The sequence below is a fragment of the Pimephales promelas genome, chromosome 6 (genome assembly GCF_988280905.1).
Source record: "Pimephales promelas chromosome 6, fPimPro1.hap1.1, whole genome shotgun sequence".
Lineage (NCBI taxonomy): Eukaryota > Metazoa > Chordata > Actinopteri > Cypriniformes > Leuciscidae > Pimephales > Pimephales promelas.
In genome coordinates, this window is record NC_142774.1 from 27,513,555 (window position 1) to 27,538,218 (window position 24,664).

At 38.4% G+C, this 24,664-nt stretch overlaps 1 protein-coding gene across 6 annotated transcripts in view; it reads right to left on the reverse strand.

The window, feature by feature from the left end:
• The window catches only part of slit2 (slit homolog 2 (Drosophila)), a 107,514-nt gene that overhangs the window by 77,109 nt on the left and 5,741 nt on the right, over positions 1 to 24,664 (reverse strand). For all 6 annotated transcript variants that reach the window (XM_039693712.2, XM_089132319.1, XM_089132321.1 and 3 more), the window contains exon 4: positions 19,186 to 19,257. In XM_039693712.2, coding sequence (XP_039549646.2) covers positions 19,186 to 19,257 — 72 coding nt within the window. The remainder of the gene's footprint in view (positions 1 to 19,185; positions 19,258 to 24,664) is intronic.

Genomic DNA, 24,664 nt, shown 5'->3' on the forward strand with positions numbered 1-24,664 from the left:
GGTCTCATGAATGAACCGAAACTCGGCATATAATGTAGACTTGCCTCACAGGCCTGGGAAATATATAGACTATGCATCTTTGAAAGCAGAGGTAGGCAGGAGTCAAAGGGCTAAACAGCCTAAGCTTATGTCTTAGGTTATTCTGCAGCAGTCGGGGGTGATATAAACTGTCGGATGTTCATGTATTGCTGGATTAGGGAGATCGTGCAGTCATGCATCAGCTATCCTTTGGAAGTTGTGAAGAAAAGAAAACAGTTCATTTTGTTTTTATCTGTGATTTAATAAAAAATAACGTGATCAGATCACATTTGATGAATGTTTTTTTTTTCTTTTTTCGATTTAGTTTAGCGATGTGAGTATGACACAATCTAAAACACATGGCAAAAAAGCATAGACCAGATTCAAACCGGAAGTTAGCAACCGGAGTCGTCGTAATGGCAGCGCGCATTGTTTAGAGCAGAATAAGGTGGATACTTTTAAACTAACAGTTTACCCCCCCAAAAAATTTTAGTTTTCTCCTTTTTACTTCTGTGTTTGGAACAACCATTCTGTTGTTCCAAACACATACGACTTTCTTTCTTCTGTGGACAACAAAAGGAGCAAAAACGTTTTTAACAACATACTGGTTGCATTACTGATAATAATGAATGGAGAGTGGAGTTTTCAAACTTCAAAAAAGATATAAATCATAAAAGCATAAAAGTATCCTAAAAATGGTCCATTTGACTTATTAGCTACTATCCAAATCTTCTAAAGCCATATGATAACTCTGTATTATGAAATTTCGGTGGCTGAATTTTGATTTGTTTTTCACACAAATATATGACTTCAGAAGATTTTTAATATATGGGTCAATTCATATCCCACTTTACGGATAATTTATACTTTTGTGGTATGTTCACATCCTTGTATTTGATGTTTGAAAACCAGTTCAGCACATTCTTAAAAATCTCACCTTTAAATGTTATAAAGGTTTAGATCAACATGAGGGTGAGCAAATAAATATAATTTTTTTGGGTGAACTATCCCTTTAACACACTCTCTATTCTCTCTCTCTTTCTCTCTCTCTCTCGCTTTCTCTCTCTCTCTCTCACACACACACACACACACACACACAGGCTTATCTAAACTACTGATTTCTATGTCTGATAGAGTATTGTAGACTTGCATAAAGACACATTCCATAAATGCATGTTCAACAACCATGTCAAGACCATCGTAGCAACTCCCACCTCACTGGAAAAAACAATATTTACAGCTGCGGGTACCTTGTGTACGAGAGGGTGTGTGAGTGCATAGAGAAATATAAAAAAAAATAATAAAATAATAATTTCTTACTTAAAATAGGCAAATTTCTTATAACAGTTAAGTTGAGACATACTTTTATGAAACTTTTTTTGTGGTTTTTAGTAGGCTTTTTCCTTCCCCTTTTCTGAGCTTGACAGTCCCTGGTCACTATTAACGGTTCATTAAGAGACATGAGGGTGAGTAAATAATCACATTCTGTTTTAAATGAGTTGTGAATCCTTTCCCTGTCATCTTTAATCATTAACTCCTTATGGTAACAACTGATGCACAAACCAGTGAACAAAAGCAGGTATTATCAGTCATAACTATTACAGTTCAGTTTAATCAGTTCATCACCTCTATGCAGCTGACACCTGTCCTTCTCTCAAAGATTTGCTCCTCTAAAAGTTCATTAGTTCATTTCTCTCTCCCCCCTGCTGAGTAACGGCTTTTGGGGAGTTCACTTACTCTCTGACACACACGTACATGCATGCACAAACACACTTTCATCTCCCTGTGCACACTGACCCAGCGCGGGGAGCCTCAGGCTTTTAATTGCTGCCATGGTGATTCCCTTCATTCTGAAAAGACAAGCGTCTCCACCCCTCTGCTTAGCACGTCACTCTCGCTGCAGTCACACTCGTTTATCGCTGTCGCCCTGTCAAACTCATCGCCCCTTTCCCTGCCCCTCACCCCCTCAACCTCCATGAGGAGATGGGAAAAAAGATAACATAAAATGAACATCAGACATCATTTTTTGTATAATATTACACCAATGAAACATCATTTACTCTTCACAGACATTTGAAGCTGTTTGGGTCATTTGAAATTGTTTTTTATGTGGGAATGTGTGTGTGTGTGTGTGTGTGTGTGTGTGCGTGTGTGTGTGTGTGTGTGTGCGTGTGTGTGTGTGTGTGTGTGCGTGTGTGTGTGTGTGTGTGTGTGTGTGTGTGTGTGTGTGTGTGTGTGTGTGTGTGTGTGTGTGTGTGTGTGTGTAAACACCACAGCGGCATAACAATGCAATGAATCATAAAAAACATCCAGTAACCCTTTCATAAGTGAACTTTTGAAATTTTTTTTTTTCTGTTAACCCCCTCCACACACACACACATACATAAACACACACCCACACATAAGACAAAAGTCAGGAGAGCCTTATTACATTTGTGCTTTGTTTCAACAGGTAGAGTGGTGTCATTCTCCTCTTCTCTCCTCCTACCCCCTTTTTAAATGCACATTCTTGCAATCTCTCTCTCTCTCTCTCACACACACACACACATACACTGTGGACTCTAAATGAGGACATACCATAGACTGTTGTTTTTATATAAAGCTAATTAAGTGTATTTATTTATTTAATAAATAAAACTGAATTTCTCTAAAGAAATGTTTACCTGACAGCCATTTTGGGGACAACTTCAGGGGAAAATGATAGCAAACTACATGCAAGAACATACAATCTTTACAGGTTTCATATATTCTATATTTCAATAAGAGATCAATAAAATAAAGGTATACAATTAAAATAAAAAAATACTCATTTCACTGTCATTTTTTGTTTTTAATAAAATGTAATATGCCATAATGTCTTTTCTTTTAACACTAACCTATCCGTGAGAACCAAGGAAGGCCACACACTGTCGAATGAATAATACAAATTTATAAGACTGAAAGTGAGTAATTTCCAGAAATATCACTTTTCCCCGAAGGTAAGCCTTTAATTCAGCTGGCAGCTTGTCGAATTTCGTCAAAAGTCAAATTTTCCGAAAACTAATTATAACCCCGTATCCTCAGTGCCCAAAGGAAAAAAGGTCAATATAAATCTCCCTGCTTCTCTTTTGACTTGTTAAATTCAGGCGTCTCATTTTCATCAGGTGTAGGGGCAGTTATTTAAGGAGTGAAAGGATGTTGAAGTGAGAAAAAAAAGCCAACATTTATCTGGTATCCAAGCAAACACCTCCAGAAAGACATACCAAAGAGTCTTTATATCATTCTGTTACCTGAGGACACACACACACACACAAATGTAGTGCTCCCTGAGGCAGCGAGATCTGACACACCCTTGTATCACCCTGCAATTAGGAAGCCCGCTTACATCATCCCTTAAGCTACTGTTATAGAGAGACACACACACACACACACACACACCCAGGAAGCCAGCAAAAGAGCTAACAGACTCATAATCAAGTGTCATTGTACATGTCTGCCTCCCACCGTGCCTGATCATAAATGGGCAGGTTTAGAGCCCCAGAGACTAAGAAGAGGATCAGCTTTTCAGGCTATGGGTGGTCTTGAGGAAATATTTGGTAATATCCCCTCTTTCAAAACAACCTCCTCGTTCTCTCTTTAGGTGGCCATTATGATGCTGTTTTATGATGATATAATGTCTCACTGTACTTGTGCAGGGCCCTGAACAGGGGGCCGTGAGACATGACTTAGTAAACGACTCATTTTGCCTTGATTTAAAAGCTATAAGAAAAAAAACTCAAAAATGAGCCGCTGGAGTGTTCCAAGAAACGTAAAAAGTAAGCCTTTTTCGTGACGCATTTTTATGAGAATGTGATGAGATGATAAGCTCCACTGAGAAACCAAATGATCTTACAATTGTTAAAGCTTTGTGATTTGTCTGCAACTGCTTGTTATGTGCTCTCAGTAAGTTTTTGCGCATGTTTCACTTTTTGTTTAATATATACATATATATATATTATATATGTGTGTGTGTGTGTGTGTGCAGTTTAAACAATGCATGAAAATATACACACACATTCTACACACATCATTAACATCAAGAACAAACTGTACACGTTGCAACCCTGCAAGAAGTAAACAAAATTCCACCAATTAAACAGTTTTCCCCATCACTTTATGACTTAATCTTACATTTTAACAAAGATGTTAAAAAAAAACGCCTAATGAGTTCTCATCTAACAAGTTTCATTTAATAAATTATTTAAAAACTCTTTAGTAATCAGGATCAAAACAGTCAAAATCACACAAAGCACAATGAAACAGCAAGCTTGAAGCTCAGCTAAATTAATTGACAACGTTAAACATACAGTATTTAGTTAAAAATTTTATTAAAATGTTCACAGTTTCAGCCTGAGCTAAACCTCAGTTTAAACCTACAAATGTTTGTGTGAACAGTATACTCATCAGCAATTAATTTGGCATTTCCGTTTCACACTTGGTGTGAATAGGTCATTAGCCTGGAAAAACCTGTTGGTGTGGTTGCTTATTACTACAAGTATTTTGAGAGAAATGAACTTTCTACCAAAAAGTTGAATTGCCAGACAGGTGGTGTGATTTCAAAATGGCGGCCCTCTATGCTCCATGTAGAATAAAACATCTTTTTCTCATTTACGTCTTAATGTACATGACTTTAAACATTTGTCAAAAGTACTATTCATTCATTTAAATCCTTTAAAAAAATGTTAATGAGACACACATGCACACACACACAAGGTGTGGTCCTTATCAGTCAGGGCTAAGCCCAGGTGCTCAGTGTTAAGCCACCACACAACTTTCACCAGTGACCCTAAGGACATCTCACCTTTGCTCACTTAACCTCTGGACACTTTACACACACTGGCTAAACGCAGGAATTTACAACCGAACACACGCTAACATATCCTCCCAAGAATAAAGGAACATCCTTTTAAAGAAACATATGGAGGCCTTGTGTTTGTGACTAGAGACTATACCGGTACCTAAAACAGTATACAGACGCAGAGAGAGAGTGAGAGACAACTTCTGTGTCAGCCCTTGTGTCAGCAGTTAATTGGCTAAAACAACGGAGCGATTAACCAAGTAAAAGACAAGATGTGATGGTTGTTAGAGGTTAAAAGAGAAGGGTTAAGACACAGAGGGAGAAAGGAGAAAGAGAGTGAGGGTGATTGTTAGAGAATTCACATTAGCAAAAGCCGATTAGAGGGCATACACTGAACAGGATCAACTGTGTAAGCCAGAGAACAACACTAAGCTTTCATTCAAAGACTCAACCCTTTCAAACAGATCCTGATTTGTGCCGCATCCAAGACACACACACATAGTATACTATATACATATAAACATACACATATAGACACACACACAAGGTGGCAGACATTCCTCTGCGAATAAAACTCTGTGAGAGCTCAGATCTTTGTGTATCAGAATGGGTGGTGATTATGGGTGCTGTAGAAGGACCATTCTAGGTTTCTCACACAATGTCACTTAGGCATGATCTATTCAAACTGGGCAAGTCTGACCCATAAACATGACACACACAACATGAACCCCCCTTTTATTCACCTCATTGTATCATGCCTTCAACTCATGTTGTAGTATTTATTAAATGGATCACGTGGATAATATAATATTTCTAAATTCAATTAAAGAATTGCAGCAGAAGCCAACTGAAATTCAGTTATTGTGAATGTTGGCAGTAAAATTTCATTTGTATAAATTTTTCTGTAGATAAACGTCAGATAAAGGTCAGATTGCAAGACAATACTACTCATTTAGCTGGGATATGAAAAGGCTTAAACTACATTTCTCATCATTCTCTGTGACAGAAAGTGTATTTGGGATACCAGAGTCAGTTGTTTCGTTATTACACGTTACACATTCAAGTCGACTCCACTTTTCGCTCATTGATATAGATAATATGTTATCTTTATTTTAGATCAGTGTTTCCACCGTGTTTCGAATCGACATGGCCCTTCCAATATCATAACTAGTCAACTTGCGCATCTAGAATTTCGAGTTTCTCACTTTTAAATACGACTTTATGTGCTCAGAACTCTAAGACCCCATTTACACCTGGTATTAAAATGCGATCTGTATCCAGATAAGTTATCCGGATAATAAGTACCGATTCCATTTACACCTGGCCACATAAATGTGTTTTTGCAAAACGGACATAAATCCGATCTTCACCTCCTGCGTTATATGCAGATTTAATGGATTGCACGCCACCAAACGCAACAGATCTGAGCGGCATTTTATTGATAATCAGCTAATTTCCAAATCAGAGACATCAATAAGAGAGAGTGGCAACAGGCCTGGTAAGATAATTTCGTTTCTTTACTTGATGTGTTAACTGCGTCTGTGACTTACTTTCACTTTTATTTGCAATGTTTGCACGTTGAATAGACGCTCAGCTGCTCATCTGCGGTGATGCGTGTCGCGTGTCGCATCTGACTAGGCTATAACATGACATATAGCCTATATAACACGCTCTCACTCGTTTATTTTTTAGCATTTTTGGGAGGAGTAAAATATACATACATGTGGTTTCAACAACCAGATTGCGTTTACACCTAGTAAAGATCCGAACACAATGCGAGCCAGACTACCTCCAGATGTGGTCAGGCAGATCCGATCACGATCCGATCACAACGCATTTACACCTTTCATTAACATGCGTTTTTTATTATCCGGATAACTTATCTGGATACAGATCGCATTTTAATACCAGGTGTAAATGGGGTCTAAGGTTTTGACTCTAGATGAAAGGCTAAAATCAATTACGCATTTGATCATTTCATTTGGTTCAACCAAACGTGTCCTATCCTTGTCAGGAAGTAAAAGAGATAGAAAGAAATATGAAGCGCTCCATTATTGATTTTATTCCAAGTGACCAAAGTCACTTGAATGCACACCAGATTGTAATTATGACTTGCAAGTAGGAATTTCCCAGGAGGCACTACACAATGTAACATCCTCATAAGTAACAGTACAAGAAAAGCAAAACAGTATCTGATTGTTAATTCATGCTGTATTTGATCATTTATTATCTTACATGTGATCACGCTTGTGTGCTTTCATCCCAGCTAACAAAGTTAGGTTCTGAGAACGTTTTTCTAACGTTCCATTTTGGTTGTGGGAACGTTAATTTAAAATGTTCTAAAAACGTGGAAATGTCCAGTTTGCTTAACGTTGCTGGAACGGTGTCTTAATGTTTGCAGAACGTTGCTGGAACGTTAGCATAATGTTGTTAGAACGTTATCCTAAGGTTAGCATAATGTTGCTGGAACGTTATGAGAACGTTTATCAAACACAAATAACGTGATAAAGACGTTCCGATAACGTTGTTCTAAGAACGTTTTTTATCAACGTAATGAGAACGTTCATCAAATACAAATAACGTGATAAAGACGTTCCAAGAACGTTGTTCTAAGAAGTTTTTCTCTCAACGTTACAAGAACGTTAATAACGTTATATGAACGTTCCGAAAACAATATTTTAATAACGTTTTGTCCTAACATTTACACAACTTTTAAAGAACGTTAGTGAATGTTCTGGGAACGTTCCCTGTTAGCTGGGATATGGCTTTCTATGATACAGATTAAGAATCTAAATGAGACATATTTACAAGAATATACTGAGAAAAAGGTTTTGTCTATTTAAACAACATTTTCTCTGAGAAAAGAAAAATAGACTCTGGTCAAGAAAAAGGCCAAACCAGCAAAACACATACTGTACAGAGCACACACACACACACTTCCACAAACACCCACACACAAATTCTCACACACCACCAAAACTACTCACTGCTGTGTTTGACAAACTTGAAAACCTGACAAACTAAACACCACAGAGGGCGTGAGTGTGTGTTTGCATCCAGTCTTGGTTGACCATAGGAAGTCTGTGATTCAGTCATCCCAATGTCTCCTCTTTCTCCATCGGTGACTCAATACTCAGCGCAACCTTCCTAGACAACATTTGTAGGTATCTACAATGTCCAAAAATGCTGTCTAGGTAGGCAGCCTGCTAGGTTTGGAGACGCAACCACTACCTCACCTCACTATTCTAAGGTCAGGGAGTGAGGAAGTGACTCGGCAACCATACACCAATCAGGGAAACATTACGTTGCCACGGAGATGGAAGGAAGCGGTAATTAAATAATGACAGAGCTGTGGCTGCAAGCCTGTTATTACTGAATTACATATACGTGCACACACATACACTTTTACTTTTGTGTCACCCTCACCCTGTCAATCTCATACACAGTCTCCATGTGTAATTTTCAAGCAATGTTTGCTTTTTACACCTCTTGTGTCTGGTGTGTGTCAATCCCTCTTTGTGTATGCTCACTTGTTTGTGTTTGTGTGACTGTGAGTGTGAGAACTCAAAGTGAAGAGGCTCTGTTAGGAGGTTAAAGATGACAGCAGTGCTGAAGAATGCTGACAATTCCACTCCAGCGCTGCTGAACTCAGTTCTATTCCCTCAGAATGGCCTACTGTGCCACTGTGTGACCAGAGCCAAAATGGAGTCCACTTCAGAGCAATTACACTCCCACGCTTTCACTCAGAATAGACGACTGAGCGAGTGGAGCCAAGATGGAGTCCACCTTCCAGAGTTCACACCCCATGCCACTGCATAATAAACCCCAAATGAACTCACAACAATCATATTAACAATATCTGAGGCTGAATTGTAGAGGGTTTGAAGCTTCTAATTAACAGTTGAGAAGGAAGGTTAAAAACAAAAGATGGTGGGCCTTAAATCTGTATTTGCTTCAACAGGATCTTCAATACATTGCAGAAACCACAAAAGTTAGATTACAAGTTTACAAGACCAATGTATAATTGGGTTTTTAAACATACCCAAACTTCCAAACTCATGTGGCGTGCCCTCTGATGCTTTTAACATGCTTCAGCACACCCCCTCTCTTCCACTTAAGCCTTGTTTATACTTTCGCCCTGACTACACTGCGTACCACGTACTCTGAACCCTCAACTAACACGTGTCTTAATATTTTTTTTGCACTAATTGGTGTGTCCACAAGGACATAAAAGAAACGGAGGGGACAGAACACCACATCTGACAATGAGGGATTATGAGAAACATGCATCTCTAGTTTAAACAAGTCATTGTTTCAGTCATAATATCTGGAGAGAAAAATAGCCAAGACACAGAACACGAATTAAACTTACTAGTGTGTCTATGTTGATGTCTGTGTTCGTGCATGCCATAAAATATTGGAGTATACTTTGAAAGGTTATGAGTTCAGCTTGCATATGCTAAGCACTCACTTCAAAACTGAAGAATACTTTAGTCAAAGTAGCCTACATATTTTTACATTGCGCCAACAGTAGGTTGCTCAAGTACTTTCTGTTACGATTATTATGGGATGGACAAATATTGAAAAAAAAAACATCAACACTTCAGGGGTTGAAAAGTCAACCCCTCTAAACGTTATTATAAAATATGAACACTGTATACAATCACAATGTTTTGTTGTTGTACTCAAAAGACACCATTCATACTCTTAATAACAATGTGTACAGACATAGCTTTACATATTTCTAGTTTTCATTGATAATTAGGGGCCAAGCACCGAAGGTGCGGAGGCACCTATTGTATCTGTGCCGGTTCTTATTATTATTATTATTATTATTCTTCTTCCGACTGGGCGTCTATGGCAGCCCATAGACCGGTTTGCGGGAAAGTTGTTTTGGTTTGACATTCTGATAGAGGACTGTCCCAACTTTAAATACACCAATTTTGGTGTCTCTAACTCATTCCCTCTAGCGCCACCAACTGTCCAAAGTTTCACTTTTATTATGCTAATAACTTTTGAACCGTAAGGCCTATCAACAAAATTCTTTTTTCCTCTTGTTCCTGAGCTCATGCCGATTCGATCGCACCCTATGACGTCATTTTCCGTCATAAAAAAACGGCCGCCATTTTGAATTTTCCAAAAAACCTACTTTTGCGAACTCGTCCTAGACGGTTTGTCCGATTTTCACCAAAATCGCACTGGATCATCTCCAGGCAGTGCTGACAAAAAGTTATGGAATTCAAGATGATTCGAATAACCGTTTTCGATAAGCGCGCAAACTAATTTTACGTAGCGCTTGCGAAAACAGACGTGAGGCTGTATCTCCGCAACGCTTACTCGTTTTCAGACCAAACTTTGTACGTGTCATCACAAGCATGACCTGAGGCTACGTGCTGCGTTTCGGCGCAGCGCCACCTAGTGGTCCGGAGATATGAAAAATGGCTATTTTTGCTCGTAACTTCTGAACGGTTTGTCCAAAAATCATAAACTTCATCTCGTTAGATTCAGGGCATCATGCCGAGTCGACCGATATCCAATTTTCCCAGATCGGCCATTTTGGCTGTCGGCCATTTTGAATTATGTGCTAAAATGCTGTATTTTTTGAACGCATGAACGAATTGTTACGAAACTCGGTATGGGTCATCAGTACGATGCCCTGAAGAAGCCTGAGAAGTTTCGAAACAGCGCCACCTAGTGGGGAATTTTTTTTTTCAAACGCTTATAACTTTGGGTGTGGTACACTTATTTTCACGGGAGTCATCTTTCTGAGGTCCTGAATCGTTTCCGAGTCCAACGATACCAAATATGTCGGGTTTCGTCTCACGGATGGCGTAGCATAGCGATTTAGCGCGAAAAAAACACGTGGCGATATCTTCAAAACCGCTGTTCCGATCGAGACGAAACCATCGTCAGAAACACGGAATCATAGCTTGTTAACTAAATGCAAATGCCCAAATGCGAAAATATTGATAGTAAGGGGTAGTAAAATTCAAACAAAGTCATGTGTCAGTCATTTTTTACGTGTTTTTTCATATAAATGTTTATAACTCGGAAGCGAATTGAGATATTTTCACCAAAATTGACACACATATGTATGGGGTCACTCTGAGGACACACACAAAAAATTGTGGGACTGAGCCTCTTGGTGGCGCTATAATAGAACAAAACGTGAAATTCCCATTGACTTCAATACAGTTTTGTGAAATACAATGCTATACTAAATAAATGCTTTGGTATAACATTACGAAACTCAGTGTGTGCCATAAGCAGCATGCCCTGAAGGTACTCAAAAGATTTTGAGACAGCGCCACCTGTTGGTCAAAAGATATAATTAATTTCTGAGAACGCTAATAACTTTTGAATAAATTTGCCTATTGCAATGAAACTGATCTAAATAGATTCCTTGGGTTATGCCGAAAACATAGATATTAGGTTTGCCATAATCAGCCAAACTTCCTGTCCGCCATCTTTATTTCTTTGAAAAACCTTCTTTTTCGAACTCCTCCTAGACCGTTTGTCCGATTTTCACGAAAATTGAATCGTATCATCTCCAGACCGTGCCGACTAAAAGTTATGAATTGCACGATGATAGACAAAACCGTTTTCGTATACCACAGCATCAAAGTTTAGGCATGCTGCCAAAATTACTATTTAGGCTTTATCTCTGCAATGCCTTCACATTTTGACACCAAACTTTGCATGTGTCATTGTCACCTCACTCTGACCACATCACATCTATTTCGTAACTGCGCCACCTATTGTTCGAAAGTGATAACCCATTAAATCATCTTATAAGTTAATGTTTATGTGATTTTCTTAGCCATTTGCCCAAAGTTCTCTCAAAATGCCCTTAATTGCTCCTTGCTGCAGTTGGTCTGCCACTCCTTGCCATTTTGGCATATGTTGCCGCTTCTTGCGCTTGGCCCCGGTAATGGCTGCTTGCAGCTATATTTCTCCATTGGAACACTTTCCACATTTCAATGGAAATGTAACACTAATTCCATACACTGATTTGCTAGTAAAGGAAGTCGATACCTGACACCCCAAATGTATCAGATTAACTGATATAACACTAATCAAGTGCCTTAATTATTTAATTCAAGTGCTTCCAGTGGTGTGGTGCTCAGTAGCCGTGGTGATATTGTGTTCTAGTTGCCGTGGAGTTGTGAAGGTGAAACTGAAGAACATGGAGTGGCCAGTGTGGTTGCTAGGATACGGCTGGAGTTTCAGTTACATGCTAACGAGAAATTGCCCACTTCTTGTTACCCGTCACTAAGACACTCGCTCACACGTAAACAATCTCAGGGACAAACACACAACCACACACTCGACTACATAAGACAATTTAAAAAAGTGGCTTGCTCAATCTGAAAGGCACATCTTTAAAACCTAGCTGAGTGTGCGTAGCGTGCTCACGTGTGTGTGTGTGTGTGTTTGGACAGGAATAAGCCCTGCGTGGTGCAGTTTGACAGGTCAATAAGCAATAGAGATTGATGATACTGCTGTGTGGTGTGATTCCCAAATCTAGAGCACTTTTTTTGGTCAGAAAGTTAGAGATGAGCCTAGATATCACACCCTAGCTGCGTTCCATTACAGATTTGCGCAAAACTTTTGCGATATTTTCTAAATGTCGATAAAAAACTATTGTGAAATGATGCCGTTTCCATTAATCGATGTTATGCGGCGAAAAAATTTTTGTTCTCGCAATAAGTCATTCAAAAAATCATGGCAACAGATGTTAGTTGGTTTATTAGTAGTTAAGAATATCCCAGCCGATATTTTTAATCGAGGGAGACGTAGGCCTGTTGTCCGTATTGATGGCAAGTTAAGCCTCTTATACTGGGAGTGGCCACGTTACGTGTAAGGTGTTTCTCCATCCTATCTGCTTCAAGGTCTTGATATAAATTGTGGCATTTCTTTGTTGTTTAGAATCCAGTATTCCAGTAATTATTTTGTTTTTTATGAGTTTAATAAAGAACTCTGTCTCGTGTTTTGTCCAAACATACCACGTCATCTTTAAAGAATGGTCGACTATGATGTAGCCCAGGTTACCTGTAAATGTGCAAAAACTGTTTCCAATGCAGTTTTGCGTAATATTCCTTTTTCAAACAACCTCATGCGAGCCTAAAAACATTTTTTTGCGATATATGGGAGTTTTTACGAAATTGATGAGTTTCTCTATTCTGTGTATTTTCAATTTTCAATTCGCAATTTCAATTTGAGAAATTTGAAGGGTAATGGAAACAGATAATGTGGCTTTCAAAAAAGTTTAATGAGTTCAAAATCTCATATTTCTGTCTGAAAACTGTTTTAAAGAATCCACAAATAACGAAAACTCATCAAAAACACATATTGAGCTGTTCAGACAAAATCACTTATCAAGTGGTTATGAACACTAAGAGTTTAATGGTCAAAGGCCATAACTATGTGGTCAACTGATAAAAGACAGTCTTGTGTGTCTGTCTCTCTCTTTTGCACACACACACACACACACACGCAGGTGTTTTTTCTTATAATTGTGGATGGCTCAGTGCCTGGCCTGGAGACTGTTTGTCTGAGACTCTCTCCTGAGTACCGCTCAGGTGTGTGTGTGTGTGTGTGTGTTTGCCAAAAACCCTCTTTCTTTCTCTCAACTATACCAAATAAACTCAATCACACAGCAAAAATAAAAACAAAAAGTCAGAATTAATAACTACAAACAGCTGTAAGCAACCATACAATCTACATACAAACTCTGTACTACTTTGATTATTCTAGTTTCATAGCTATTCATGCAGCTTTATCTGTCACCCCAAACATTCAGAACACTGCATTTAAACAATTTTGTATGACCAGAATACCATTATATTCTGAATGTTATTATGCCATAAACAAAAACATACTATACTACATTACTAAATGCCTCTGGACCCAAAAAATACAAACCATTGTGTGCATAGAACGTGAACGAGCTTATTCAAACAGCCTGCAGGCAATAATAATAATCTAACTGAATTTCCTGAAATGTTTTGAGATATATTTGCATGACTAAAAACAGAAGAATGTTAATAAAACATGATTTTGGTATCAGCTAGCTTAGTTTTCTTTATTTGCATGCATGAAATGTACATATTATTTATGCTGTCAAGTGTCAATCAATTTTAATTACATGACATTATATAATTATATGAATTAACTCACTACATATGAAGAGTTCAGATGCAAAAGCCTCTAAATGCCATTTGAAATTTTCTTCTTTAATGATGATTTTTATCAAACTTGTATATTTAAGTTCAGTAATTTCACTTGAATGGCAATGATAATTACCTATTAATTGTTATTTAAGTGAAATTACTGAACTTAAATATACAAGTTTGATAAAAATCATCATTAAAGATGAAAATTTCAAATGGCATTTAGAGGCTTTTGCATCTGAACTCTTCATATATTAACATTAGTTTAAATAAAGCCAACTAAAGATAATTCAAAGACACATTTTTAATTAATGACATTAAATGGACAATAAAAATGGAGTCCTATTTAAAATATTTTACTTTTGATTCTAAAACAACATAATAACCTCAATGCTTATACCAAGACATCTATATCTGCAGTTAACTGCATTAATATTCACAAACAATTCCTCAAAATAGTGACTGCTTGTAAGAAGTTTGCAACAGATTTACAGTAAGCTGCCAGTTGCATCTTGCTTAAATATTCTCATTTGCATATTTTTGGCAGATTCAACAGATCATTTACTTATTCCACTCAAAGCCGTGATCCGAAATCACGTTCTTAACGACTGAAGTCCTCTGTGAAATATATTATTTCTGATCTTCTGATGACTTATAAGAGAAGGCATGGAAATGCCTGAAATGCACAGCATGTATATAAACACAACAACACAAGAAACCAGATTCTGACATACATGTACACACATGTCTACAAGCTTGAGGTTTTTCCATTATGAGTAATTGTCACTGTGACAACAGGCTATAAACTCTTTTCCTGTCTTCATTAAAATCTGATTATGAGTGAAAAATTACCCCCCCTCCCCCCACAAACACAAACATAGACATATACACTCGCACCTAATAACGCTATACTTTAACAGACAGGCAGGCAACACTTCACTCCATTGTATCCGTCTTTAATTTCAAAACTGTTCCCACCAACTCGTGTGAACAGACAAGGCTTAGCAAAGTGTGTGTGTGTGTGTGTGTCTTGTGAGCTGAGAGGACTGGGGTTAAGCGTCCACTCCGCAGACAAAAGCCAAACTCTCTACAGCACTGTGACCTAGGAAACGCAGAGCTCGGTAAACACACACACGCAGACACACACTCTGAGATGGCAAACAGTTTGGCTTGTCTAGGGTTTGGTGTGCGGATTAAGCAAGAAAACCACTATGATTTTTCACCCCAAAAACTCGTGGCACATTTCTCAAGAAAACCACACAGTCAAAGCCATATTTAAAATCAACTAAGCGTGTGTGAACCCAAAGCCACCGCTAACAGACATGACAGGAATATGAAGACGTCTGCTGGCATATTCACATATTCAACCTCTCACTTTGTGTTTAAATTTCTAATCTTCTCACAAAGCTGTTCTCATAACATAACGTCATTGTTCCCAGAGACTTCATAATGTTATGCTTTGGCTTGCAAGCACTGTAACACAAGAAGGCCTGATCATTTTAATTCATGATCTGAGGTTAAAGCTGTAATTTCAGCGCTACAAATATTATTGCAAAACATAACAGAATTACAAATATGACGTTTTTTTTTTTTCAAACAGGCTTCTCAAACACTCCCCTCATCTGTCATTGGTCTGTTAAACAGGTAGTCCCGCTCCAAACTCACACCAATGTTCTTTGGTCGGGCTGGTCAGGATGCTACAACAGAAACGATGAAACAATGTTTTGATAGTACCTCAGAATATCTTCTTTTGTGTTCTGCAGAAGGTATAAAGTCAGACACGTTTGGAATTACATGAGGATGAGTAAATGAATTTTCATTTTTGAGTGAACTTAAAAAAAATACACTTCAGGCCAAAATACACGCCAAATTTGTCATCTGTACATCCACACATTTAAGAATGTTGATCAATGTCTGTCAACATCTTGTAATAATAAAATTAAAATAAACTAACACAGACAATTACCATTGTAAGGCATTTGATTTGACTTAATAACCAGTGACTGGTTAAATAAAAGCCACACAGAGACGTCACAAACTGAAGAAATTCCTTCGGTGGGCAGAAACACCCACAAACTCACTTAGAAAGTTTGCACAGTGTGAAACAGCACTAATGGTTACTGGATGAGGGATGATGGCTACATGACATGACAACAGTAACCGTAGCAACTATGAGCGGGCATTTGGACCAACAGATATGCTTGCGCCAGCTTGATTCAGAACAGAAAAAAAAAAAAAAGTAATGATCTGAACCCTCCCATCGACCCCAGCATCAAAATTACAATTAAGACAAAACCATTATTTTTTCGTGACTGGTCAATTTTAAGATTTTGGGCTATATTGCTTCCATAACATGTCTTCTTTCAGAATATTGGAAATAAAACATCAAACATACACATTTAAGTGCTTATTTTTATAATACTTTTAAAATTGTATGTATATTTAAAGGTTGTTTTCTCAAAATGAATGTTTTGCCACTTCAGTTGCACATTCACCAAACTCTCCTCTGTTTTATTCATATCTATACTCTGAAGGTTTTAGAGAGGAGTTTGTACATATTTAAGTTGCCTGATTCATACATAACATTTTATTCCAAAAAACATGGTGAAAATATATATATATATATATATATATATATATTTCAGAAAACATGTAATTCAAAGTAATTGTCTTCATAATAGTGATATCACTATACTTCCCTATATACATTAAGACAATTACTTTGAATTTAATAGTTAATTTTTACCCAATTAACCTCTCTTGCCTTTATTTCCAAGATATTATCCAATCTAAACTCTCTATTCTCTCTATTTCTCTGTTTTTTTCCTCACTCCATCTTTTTTTTTTATTGGTGTACCACTCTCATTTTCAAACTACTGTTGGGTTTTTACAGAGTTCTTAATGGACTCTCAAAAATCTGACCAATCTCTCTCTCTCTCTCTCTCTCTCTCTCTCTCTCTCTGCCTTTATGCTGCTCATTTTACTTTCTTTCTCACCCCTTCAAGTCTCTTTCTTCTTCCTTTCCCACTTTCTTTCTATCCAAACAGACACAGCTGTGACCGACCTGCTGTCCGTGAGAAATGTTATCTGAACGTTCACTCCAAGATAACCAATGTTATTCAAAGGTTTTCAAACAGGCCCGGCCTCTGAGGAGACAAAAGGCAGAAATACTTCAGCCGCTACTGTGGCAGCGGCCGTATGCGTGTAACCATAACTCATATTCACACAGACACACACACAAACATATACGCGCACACACACGTACAGCAGAAGCCGGGGTCACTAGGGCACCCGGCAAGATGAACAAAACAAGCTCTAGAAGGTTCTGTCACCCGCTACCAGACCATCCCCCTCCAAAAAAAAAAAAAAAAAAAAAAATCACACACAGTCCATCCAGACACATTAATGTCAAACCTGATCAGAGGGACAGAGGGAGAGGACGCACACAAACGAAACCCAAAGAAAGAAAGAAAAAAAGAAAGAAAGAAAGAAAGAAAGAAAGAAAGAAAGAAAGAAAGAAAGAAAGAAAGAAAGAAAGAAAGAAAGAAAGAAAGAAAGAAAGAAAGAAAGAAAGAAAGAAAGAAAGAAAGAAAGAAAGAAAGAAAGAAAGAAAGAAAGAAAGAAAGAAGGCGCATAAAAGAAACAAGGGATGAGAAAACAGGAAAAAGAGCAAAATAAAGCAAAACGAGATAGACAGAGTGATGAAAGAGGCCAGCAGATAAAAGCTGCACATGTTAGCCACAGATGTAGACGAGCAGAGATAATCTAATGAGGAGTGAACACAGTGTGTGTGTGTGTGTGTGTGTGTGTGTGTGTGTGTGTGTGTGTGTGTGTGTGTGTGTGACATCAAATCAAATAATATTATCAGAAAGTATTATCCACTAGCAGTGCTTCCTCTTTTTTTTCCTCATTGTCTTTTCCTCTCTCTCACACACCTGCTACCATCTCGTTGAAATTGAATTGACAGAACAGAAAAATCCTCCCTAAGAGTCATAAAACCCCATATGTGAGCGCACACACTTTTCATTTGACTTCTATTGTTTTTTTTTATATATATATATTGAACTAGTGATATTTACTATCCCTAACCCTCATACAAACCATTCTGCATTTTTACATTTCCATTAAAACCTTATTTAGGATGTTGTCTATTGGCTAGTCCCCCAATGTAGTTGATTTCAGGTTTTATTATCCCTGAGGGCATATTTGGTCCCCATAATGTAGGCAAAACTTAACCTCTACACACAACCACAATATGATGCTTTTACAAAGAAAACAAGTATAGGTTCTGTACATTCATTAATCTATTTCTTTAAGACTTGATTTTAAGCCCAGCATTTTACTTTCGGTCTCACAAACACACACACACATGATAGTTGAGACTGAAGTTCCCAGAGTATTTTTAGGAGACCACACACACAACCATACCAGGTCTAATACATGAAGAGTGGCTGTATGCTGGCAGAAACATGAGCGATATGTGCAGCAGCACACACACGCACACACACACACACACAGACATTTGCTCCATCAACCTCCTGCAAACTCCGTTAGAATGTTGTTTTTCCTGGTAAAGCAGTTAGCGCTCGCCATCCTTCCTCTCACTCTCTCTGAGCAGCAGATGTTTAAGTGTGTATCTCCTTTAAACTCAATTTAGTCTGTTCATGGTCTGAACCTCCCTTACTGCTGATCCCTAGATGTCCAGCATAACTCAATTATAAGCACACACACACGTACACACACATAAACTCCGGTCTGAGGGTAATGAGAAAGATTAAGAACAGAGATCCCAAGATTTTGCTATGTTTATGCTGTTATTAATCTCCAAATTTCATATGTCACTATATTTTGGTATTAATAAAAAATGTATTAAACCAAAATCTACAAATCAAGTGGAACATTAGAGAACCAAAAAGGAACATTTAAGAAGTCATCTTGGCAGGAATGATCTCAAATCCAACTAAATAAATTCATGAAAATGTACCTAAAATAAGTAAATAAATTTGCAACAGTTTTATTAATTAATAAACTTTTGAAAAGAGACAAAAGTCCCATTTTGAAAAAAAAAAAAGGCTAAGAGGAACAAAGAGAGAAACTGTAAAGAGGCGACAAAAAGAAAGGGGGTGAGAAAAAAAAACAGGGAGAGGAAAGAGAGGGTCTAAACGATAAAGGACTCACAGTCTGAAGAGTTTAGTCGTGCCCAGAAACAGCAACTCCGGAAGAACCTGAAGATTATTCCTGTTGAGACGCCTGCAAACACAGACACATGCAGCAACATGAAATACACAAAACACACAGCGGTGCAGTTTATACATTCATGAGAGCAAACTTCAATGGCTGTGAGGCACCAGAAAAAGTATATGATGTGCATCAGACCTTAAACTGTGTGCAGAAAGTCTGCTATAACACGAGTGGATTTCAGCTCGCAAAACCTACTGGATTTATCAAGTTCTGAAACAACTGGAATAATGCACCCTAGTGACAGACTCTAGAAAACATCAGAAACATCAAAAAAATATGAACACAATAAATATCATGAATATATTCTACATCAGTTAATGTTGACAGAAATATGCCCTGATTGTGTTGCACTTAAGAAAAATCCTTTGTACATTTAATGTTATAAAATATTTCAATTCGGGCCTGTCAGCCGTCAACTTGAGCCTTGACTGTGTGTGTGTGTGTGTGTCTGGCAGACAGTGTCATTGTGTGGGGGCATCTAGCAAACACACACAGACAAAGAACAGCCCGGAAAAACAGATGTGGGAAAAACAAACAGAACGTCTCACACAAAGTGAAGCGAAAGAACTTACAGTGCAAATACACACACACACACACACACAAATAGACACACGCAAACACCATGAAATAAAATTATGCATATTTGCTTTTTCCAGCGACAATTCAATGATAAAAAGTAATTTCTCACCCTTCTTTGCTCTAAATTTCCTGGCACATTAATAAACTGAGTAATATTGCCGTCTAGTGCATGTATAACAGACGTTATGCATGACAATCAGCACATATAATATCCACTGCGCATATTAATGAAGAGTGGCGCCAATGCTGTCTGTGCATTAGATTAATGAGGCTTGAGATTAATCAATAATGTTTTTAGAGCCAGAATACAGATCGTTCAGAGCAGCCTATTAAGCATCAGAGTTTTGAGACCTACTAAAATGACATTATGAAGCCTGCTGATAATAGGAAAATGTTAAAATAATACAAAAGCCCAATCAATTTTTGTACTCTTACGTCAGCATGCGAGATTTACCACACATCAATCAAACAAGCCCAAGTTCTAAAGTGAACTCTGCCTCCACAAAGTACAAAACCATCAAGCTCTCACTCTCCCTCTGTTTTATGCCCTCACTTTCTCTGACACACTCTCGCAAACACTTGCACACTCAAACATCGCAGCCGATGACATCATCGTTGAGCTTCTGGGGTTACATCATTCCATTTGAATATTTAATGAATGATGAAATAATAACGAGGCACACAGTGCTGCACACTCCAGAAATGCCCACGTGTTTCACTCAGGCACAGAGGACAGCCTTCCCTGAGGACCCCGCAGCGGAAACACACAAAGACACACGGTGCTTAAAGCGAATAAGATCGACCCTTAAAATAGATGAGTACACACAGACATACACACTTACAGATAGAAATGCACATAGCCAGACTCTGACACACACAGACATGCACTCACAGTCATTTCCAAGGAGGGCTATAAAGTGAGATGACTTGCCAAAAAACAGGCAACAAGACTGAACAGAGGAAAGTATGAATTGAAAGTTAGTGTGAAGACACACACAGCTACTGTAGCGCAACACAGACATGATCCACAATCAATCACGTATAGCATATGACATAAGTTTATGGCTTCGTTTATAAATTAGTAGGCTCAGACAGGCCGCCTACAGTCTGTACGCTGACAACCTGATGCATATTGCACACAAAACTGGAAAGCACTGTCTTCATTTGGCAAGCATCAATCTGATTGGCTGAATCTGTGCAACTTCCTTATAGGTACACAGTGTTTATCAGTCCAGAAGGAAACAATGTCTGTTACTTACTGGGCCAATCTAATGAGTGCTTTTGATGATCAAATAATAGTTTACTTTCCTGAACTTTTCCAAAACAGTTTCATTAAATCTTTGAGAAAGATATTCAAGTTTAATAATGTTAACTTGATATCCACAAGCATTATTTCTGTTAAATTATCAGTCATTATGCCATTTTACAATATTTTTTTTACAGTTTTTCCTGAACAACTGTAGCCTGGTATTACAAAACTCGCCAGCTCAGCCGCATTGAACTTCCACTGTAAACACAACCATCGAGTGAAATACCGGAGTGATAGCCTGGGAAAACCCAGACAACTTCCAGGAAATTTAGATTTGCTCTGAAAGTTAGTCTGGCAAAGAGCTCATTCAAGCCCATTTCCAATCCGTCGAAATCGAGGCACCAATAAGAAACGTTGGGCCGGGCTTTACACGATGAAGACAGTGCTGGGATTTTGAAGCAGATTTTGTAGCCTACATTACAATGGATGTCGCCGTCGAACTTCACTCGTTCAAATCAGCTATCGCGTCTGTTTTAAGCGATTTGAACGTTTTCTTTTAGTTAAAACCCGAGCAAAGAACAACACTCGGAGATGTTTCTCCGGCGTTCACCAGGGTTCTCAAGTCTCACGCATTGGCCGTGAGACACACTCATTTCGACCGGTTCACACGCTCACACGCCACACTGTGTATTTCTCACGCTGAAAAGGCAATGCCAACCAAGTTGTCCTGGCTGAAAGCTTTCTAACGTTGTATATGAGACGCAGGCAAACAAAGTGAAGTTTCCTGCCGCCAGCGCGTATCTCCGCCAGATTGCGTTCGTTACTAGGCAACATGCGCGCTGCGTGCACCACTGATCTATACATGACATGTCATTCAGTAGCGCGAACACACGGAAATGGACGGAACATCCTCGGTATCCTAGGTAACCAACAACATCGCGCGAGCACATGTGTCGTGATGGAGAAGAAGGTAAGTTGGAAGAAACATTTTTGGGCTAGAACATTTAATATGTAGCCCATCACATTATTATTGATGCAGTCAAAAACTCTACAACTACTTTGCAACCAGGCTCAGTTTGGCTATCTTACGTTATCTGAAACTAAGAGAAATGTTAGTGGGTATGGAAAGGAATGAAGATTTATTGATTTTATTTTAAATTATATTATACTGTAATATTAATAGTCTTTCTAGTTACATTAAGGATGTATTACAGCAGATTGCTCTGGGTAATATTTAATCATTGTCATAATGTTGCATTTGTATTTTTCAAAGATGTCAGGAAAAAAGCAGAAAGATATTTTGTCATTTTGGGCACCAAAGGGTAAGCCCCCTAAAAAGGTTGCCAGATTAGAGGAGGAGACAGTGGAAGAGGTGGTGCACTCTAACCTGTTTATTTCTTCTCAATGTCCCACCACACAATAAATCATTCGTCTAGAAGACGCATTCAAAAATCAAAATGCAATTTTTAAAGATTTGTTTGAAACTGTTTGGAGCAATTTGTTATATTTTTGGTTAGCTATATTTGTAATACTGCATTAAAGAGTATTTGATGTGATGAATTGCTCTGTCATTTATCAGATTTACTAATTGTTATAATTTTAATTTGTTCTGGTTAATTATAAACAATGGGTAAAATTGGGGGCGGGGATGGGTGGGGCGGGGCTTCATTATGGCTCCTCCCCTAACCACGTGTGATCTCACTCCAAGCTTTTGCTCAAACTTGAGAACCCTGCGTTCACGTTATCTCCTTCATCGCTCTGATTGGTTTTAGGTTAATCCGCGACGTCCGTTGGTGACGCCCCTCTGGAAATGATTTGTCTATGACACTTTGCCAGACCATAACTCAGTTACAACTGAGAATATTCTGGTTTTAACCAGGCTACCGGAGTGAACATGGCTGACCGTGCTTTGATGCCTCCTTAAAGGATTAGTTCACTTTGAAAAAAAAAAACTTTTGCTGATAATTTTTTCGAGTCATTTCGTTCATTTTGTTTGTTGAACGAACGAAATGACTCGAAAAAAAGATTTGTTCATTTGGATGAACGAGTTCGAACAGGAAAGTCACAAATGCTCATCACAGAACAGAGCAAGGCGACCATTTGTGCTTATAAAACAAACTTTTTTTTTACTTATTTCTGAAATGACCGATCGTTTGCTAGACAAGACCCTTATTCATAGTCTGGTGTTGTTTAAAGCCCTTTACAGCTGCACTGAAACTGTCATTTGGACTTGAACCGTTTTTACCCAATGAAGTCCATTATATGGAGAAAAATCCTGGAATGTTTTCATCAAAAACCTTAATTTCTTTTCGACTGAAGAAAGAATGACATGGACATCTTGAATGACATGGGGGTGAGTAAATTATCAGCAAAAGTTTTTTTTTTTTTTCCCTTTAACCTGTTCCTCCATAAGTGCAACCAAGGGGCACACAATCACAACTATCGCCTTGCTGGCCTTTGGCCTGCCCAGTTTCATGCTGACGATCAGTAATAGTTGATAAATTAAACTTTTCCCAAAATCTGTCGGGAGTAAGACCACAACATCACATCCATTCAAAATGTTTAACAAACACTCTTCTTGTTCGGGTTTCAGTTTGCAAATGCCGGGAATATTCTCCACAACAGAGCGAATTGCATCCCATGTCTCCATATTCGTAGTCGTTTTCGATTTCCCTAACATAATACAGTCTTAAACTTAGTGCTTAGCGTCTACGTCACGGCTCTCAGTCCGCACACAGTTCATTGATTGGCCGGCTGTTTTCAGGCCAGAGGAAAACTGAGAGACACGTCCATGTCTCATCTGAGTACAGAAGCGAACTGAAATAGAGTGGAAATATGAAGTCTTACGCAGTCAGGCTAGAACAACTGTTCATCGAGACAAAAATATTATTTAATTTTTTCAACCAAGTCTCTTTAGATAACCCCTAAATACCACGTAAAAACTGTCTAAGTGGCCAATTCAAACTGTCATTAGCTCATAACCAACAACTAGCCCAAAACTGTGTGTGATTGTAAATAAAAATAAATAAATAAATAAAGGTTTGAGGAAAAGGAACTGCAGAAACATGCAGGAAAATAAGGATTTCACTCGTTCGCTCAAGTCCTTCTCCATAGGCTTACTTTACCTGACTGCATTGCTCATGACTAGCAGGCCATGACGAAGGGCGTTTGTGCGTATGTGTGTGTGTGTGTGTGTGTCATACGTGGAACAGAGTCTCCACTTTTCCTCCCTACAGGAGGTCGTCACACCCAATACCTATATGCATCTCCAATACGCATACACACACACACACACTCACACACATATTTATGAAGGGCCTTTGGTAAGGGCATTATAATGCCTGTGCGTTCTAATCCTCTCAGCTATGCAGTCACCCTCCAGCATTAGACTCCTGCTTTTGTACCGGCACAGTGGGACTGATCTTACACACTGACTTTAGCTGTGCTATTCAACACTACCGCTAGCTCCTCTATCCCTACACTTATCACTATAAAGAGCTATTCATCGCCACCATTCGCCCGCCTAACCCTTCAGTTATGCCAACAGTGCACAATTTATGCCGAAAGAAAGTTTGCTATTATTACAAG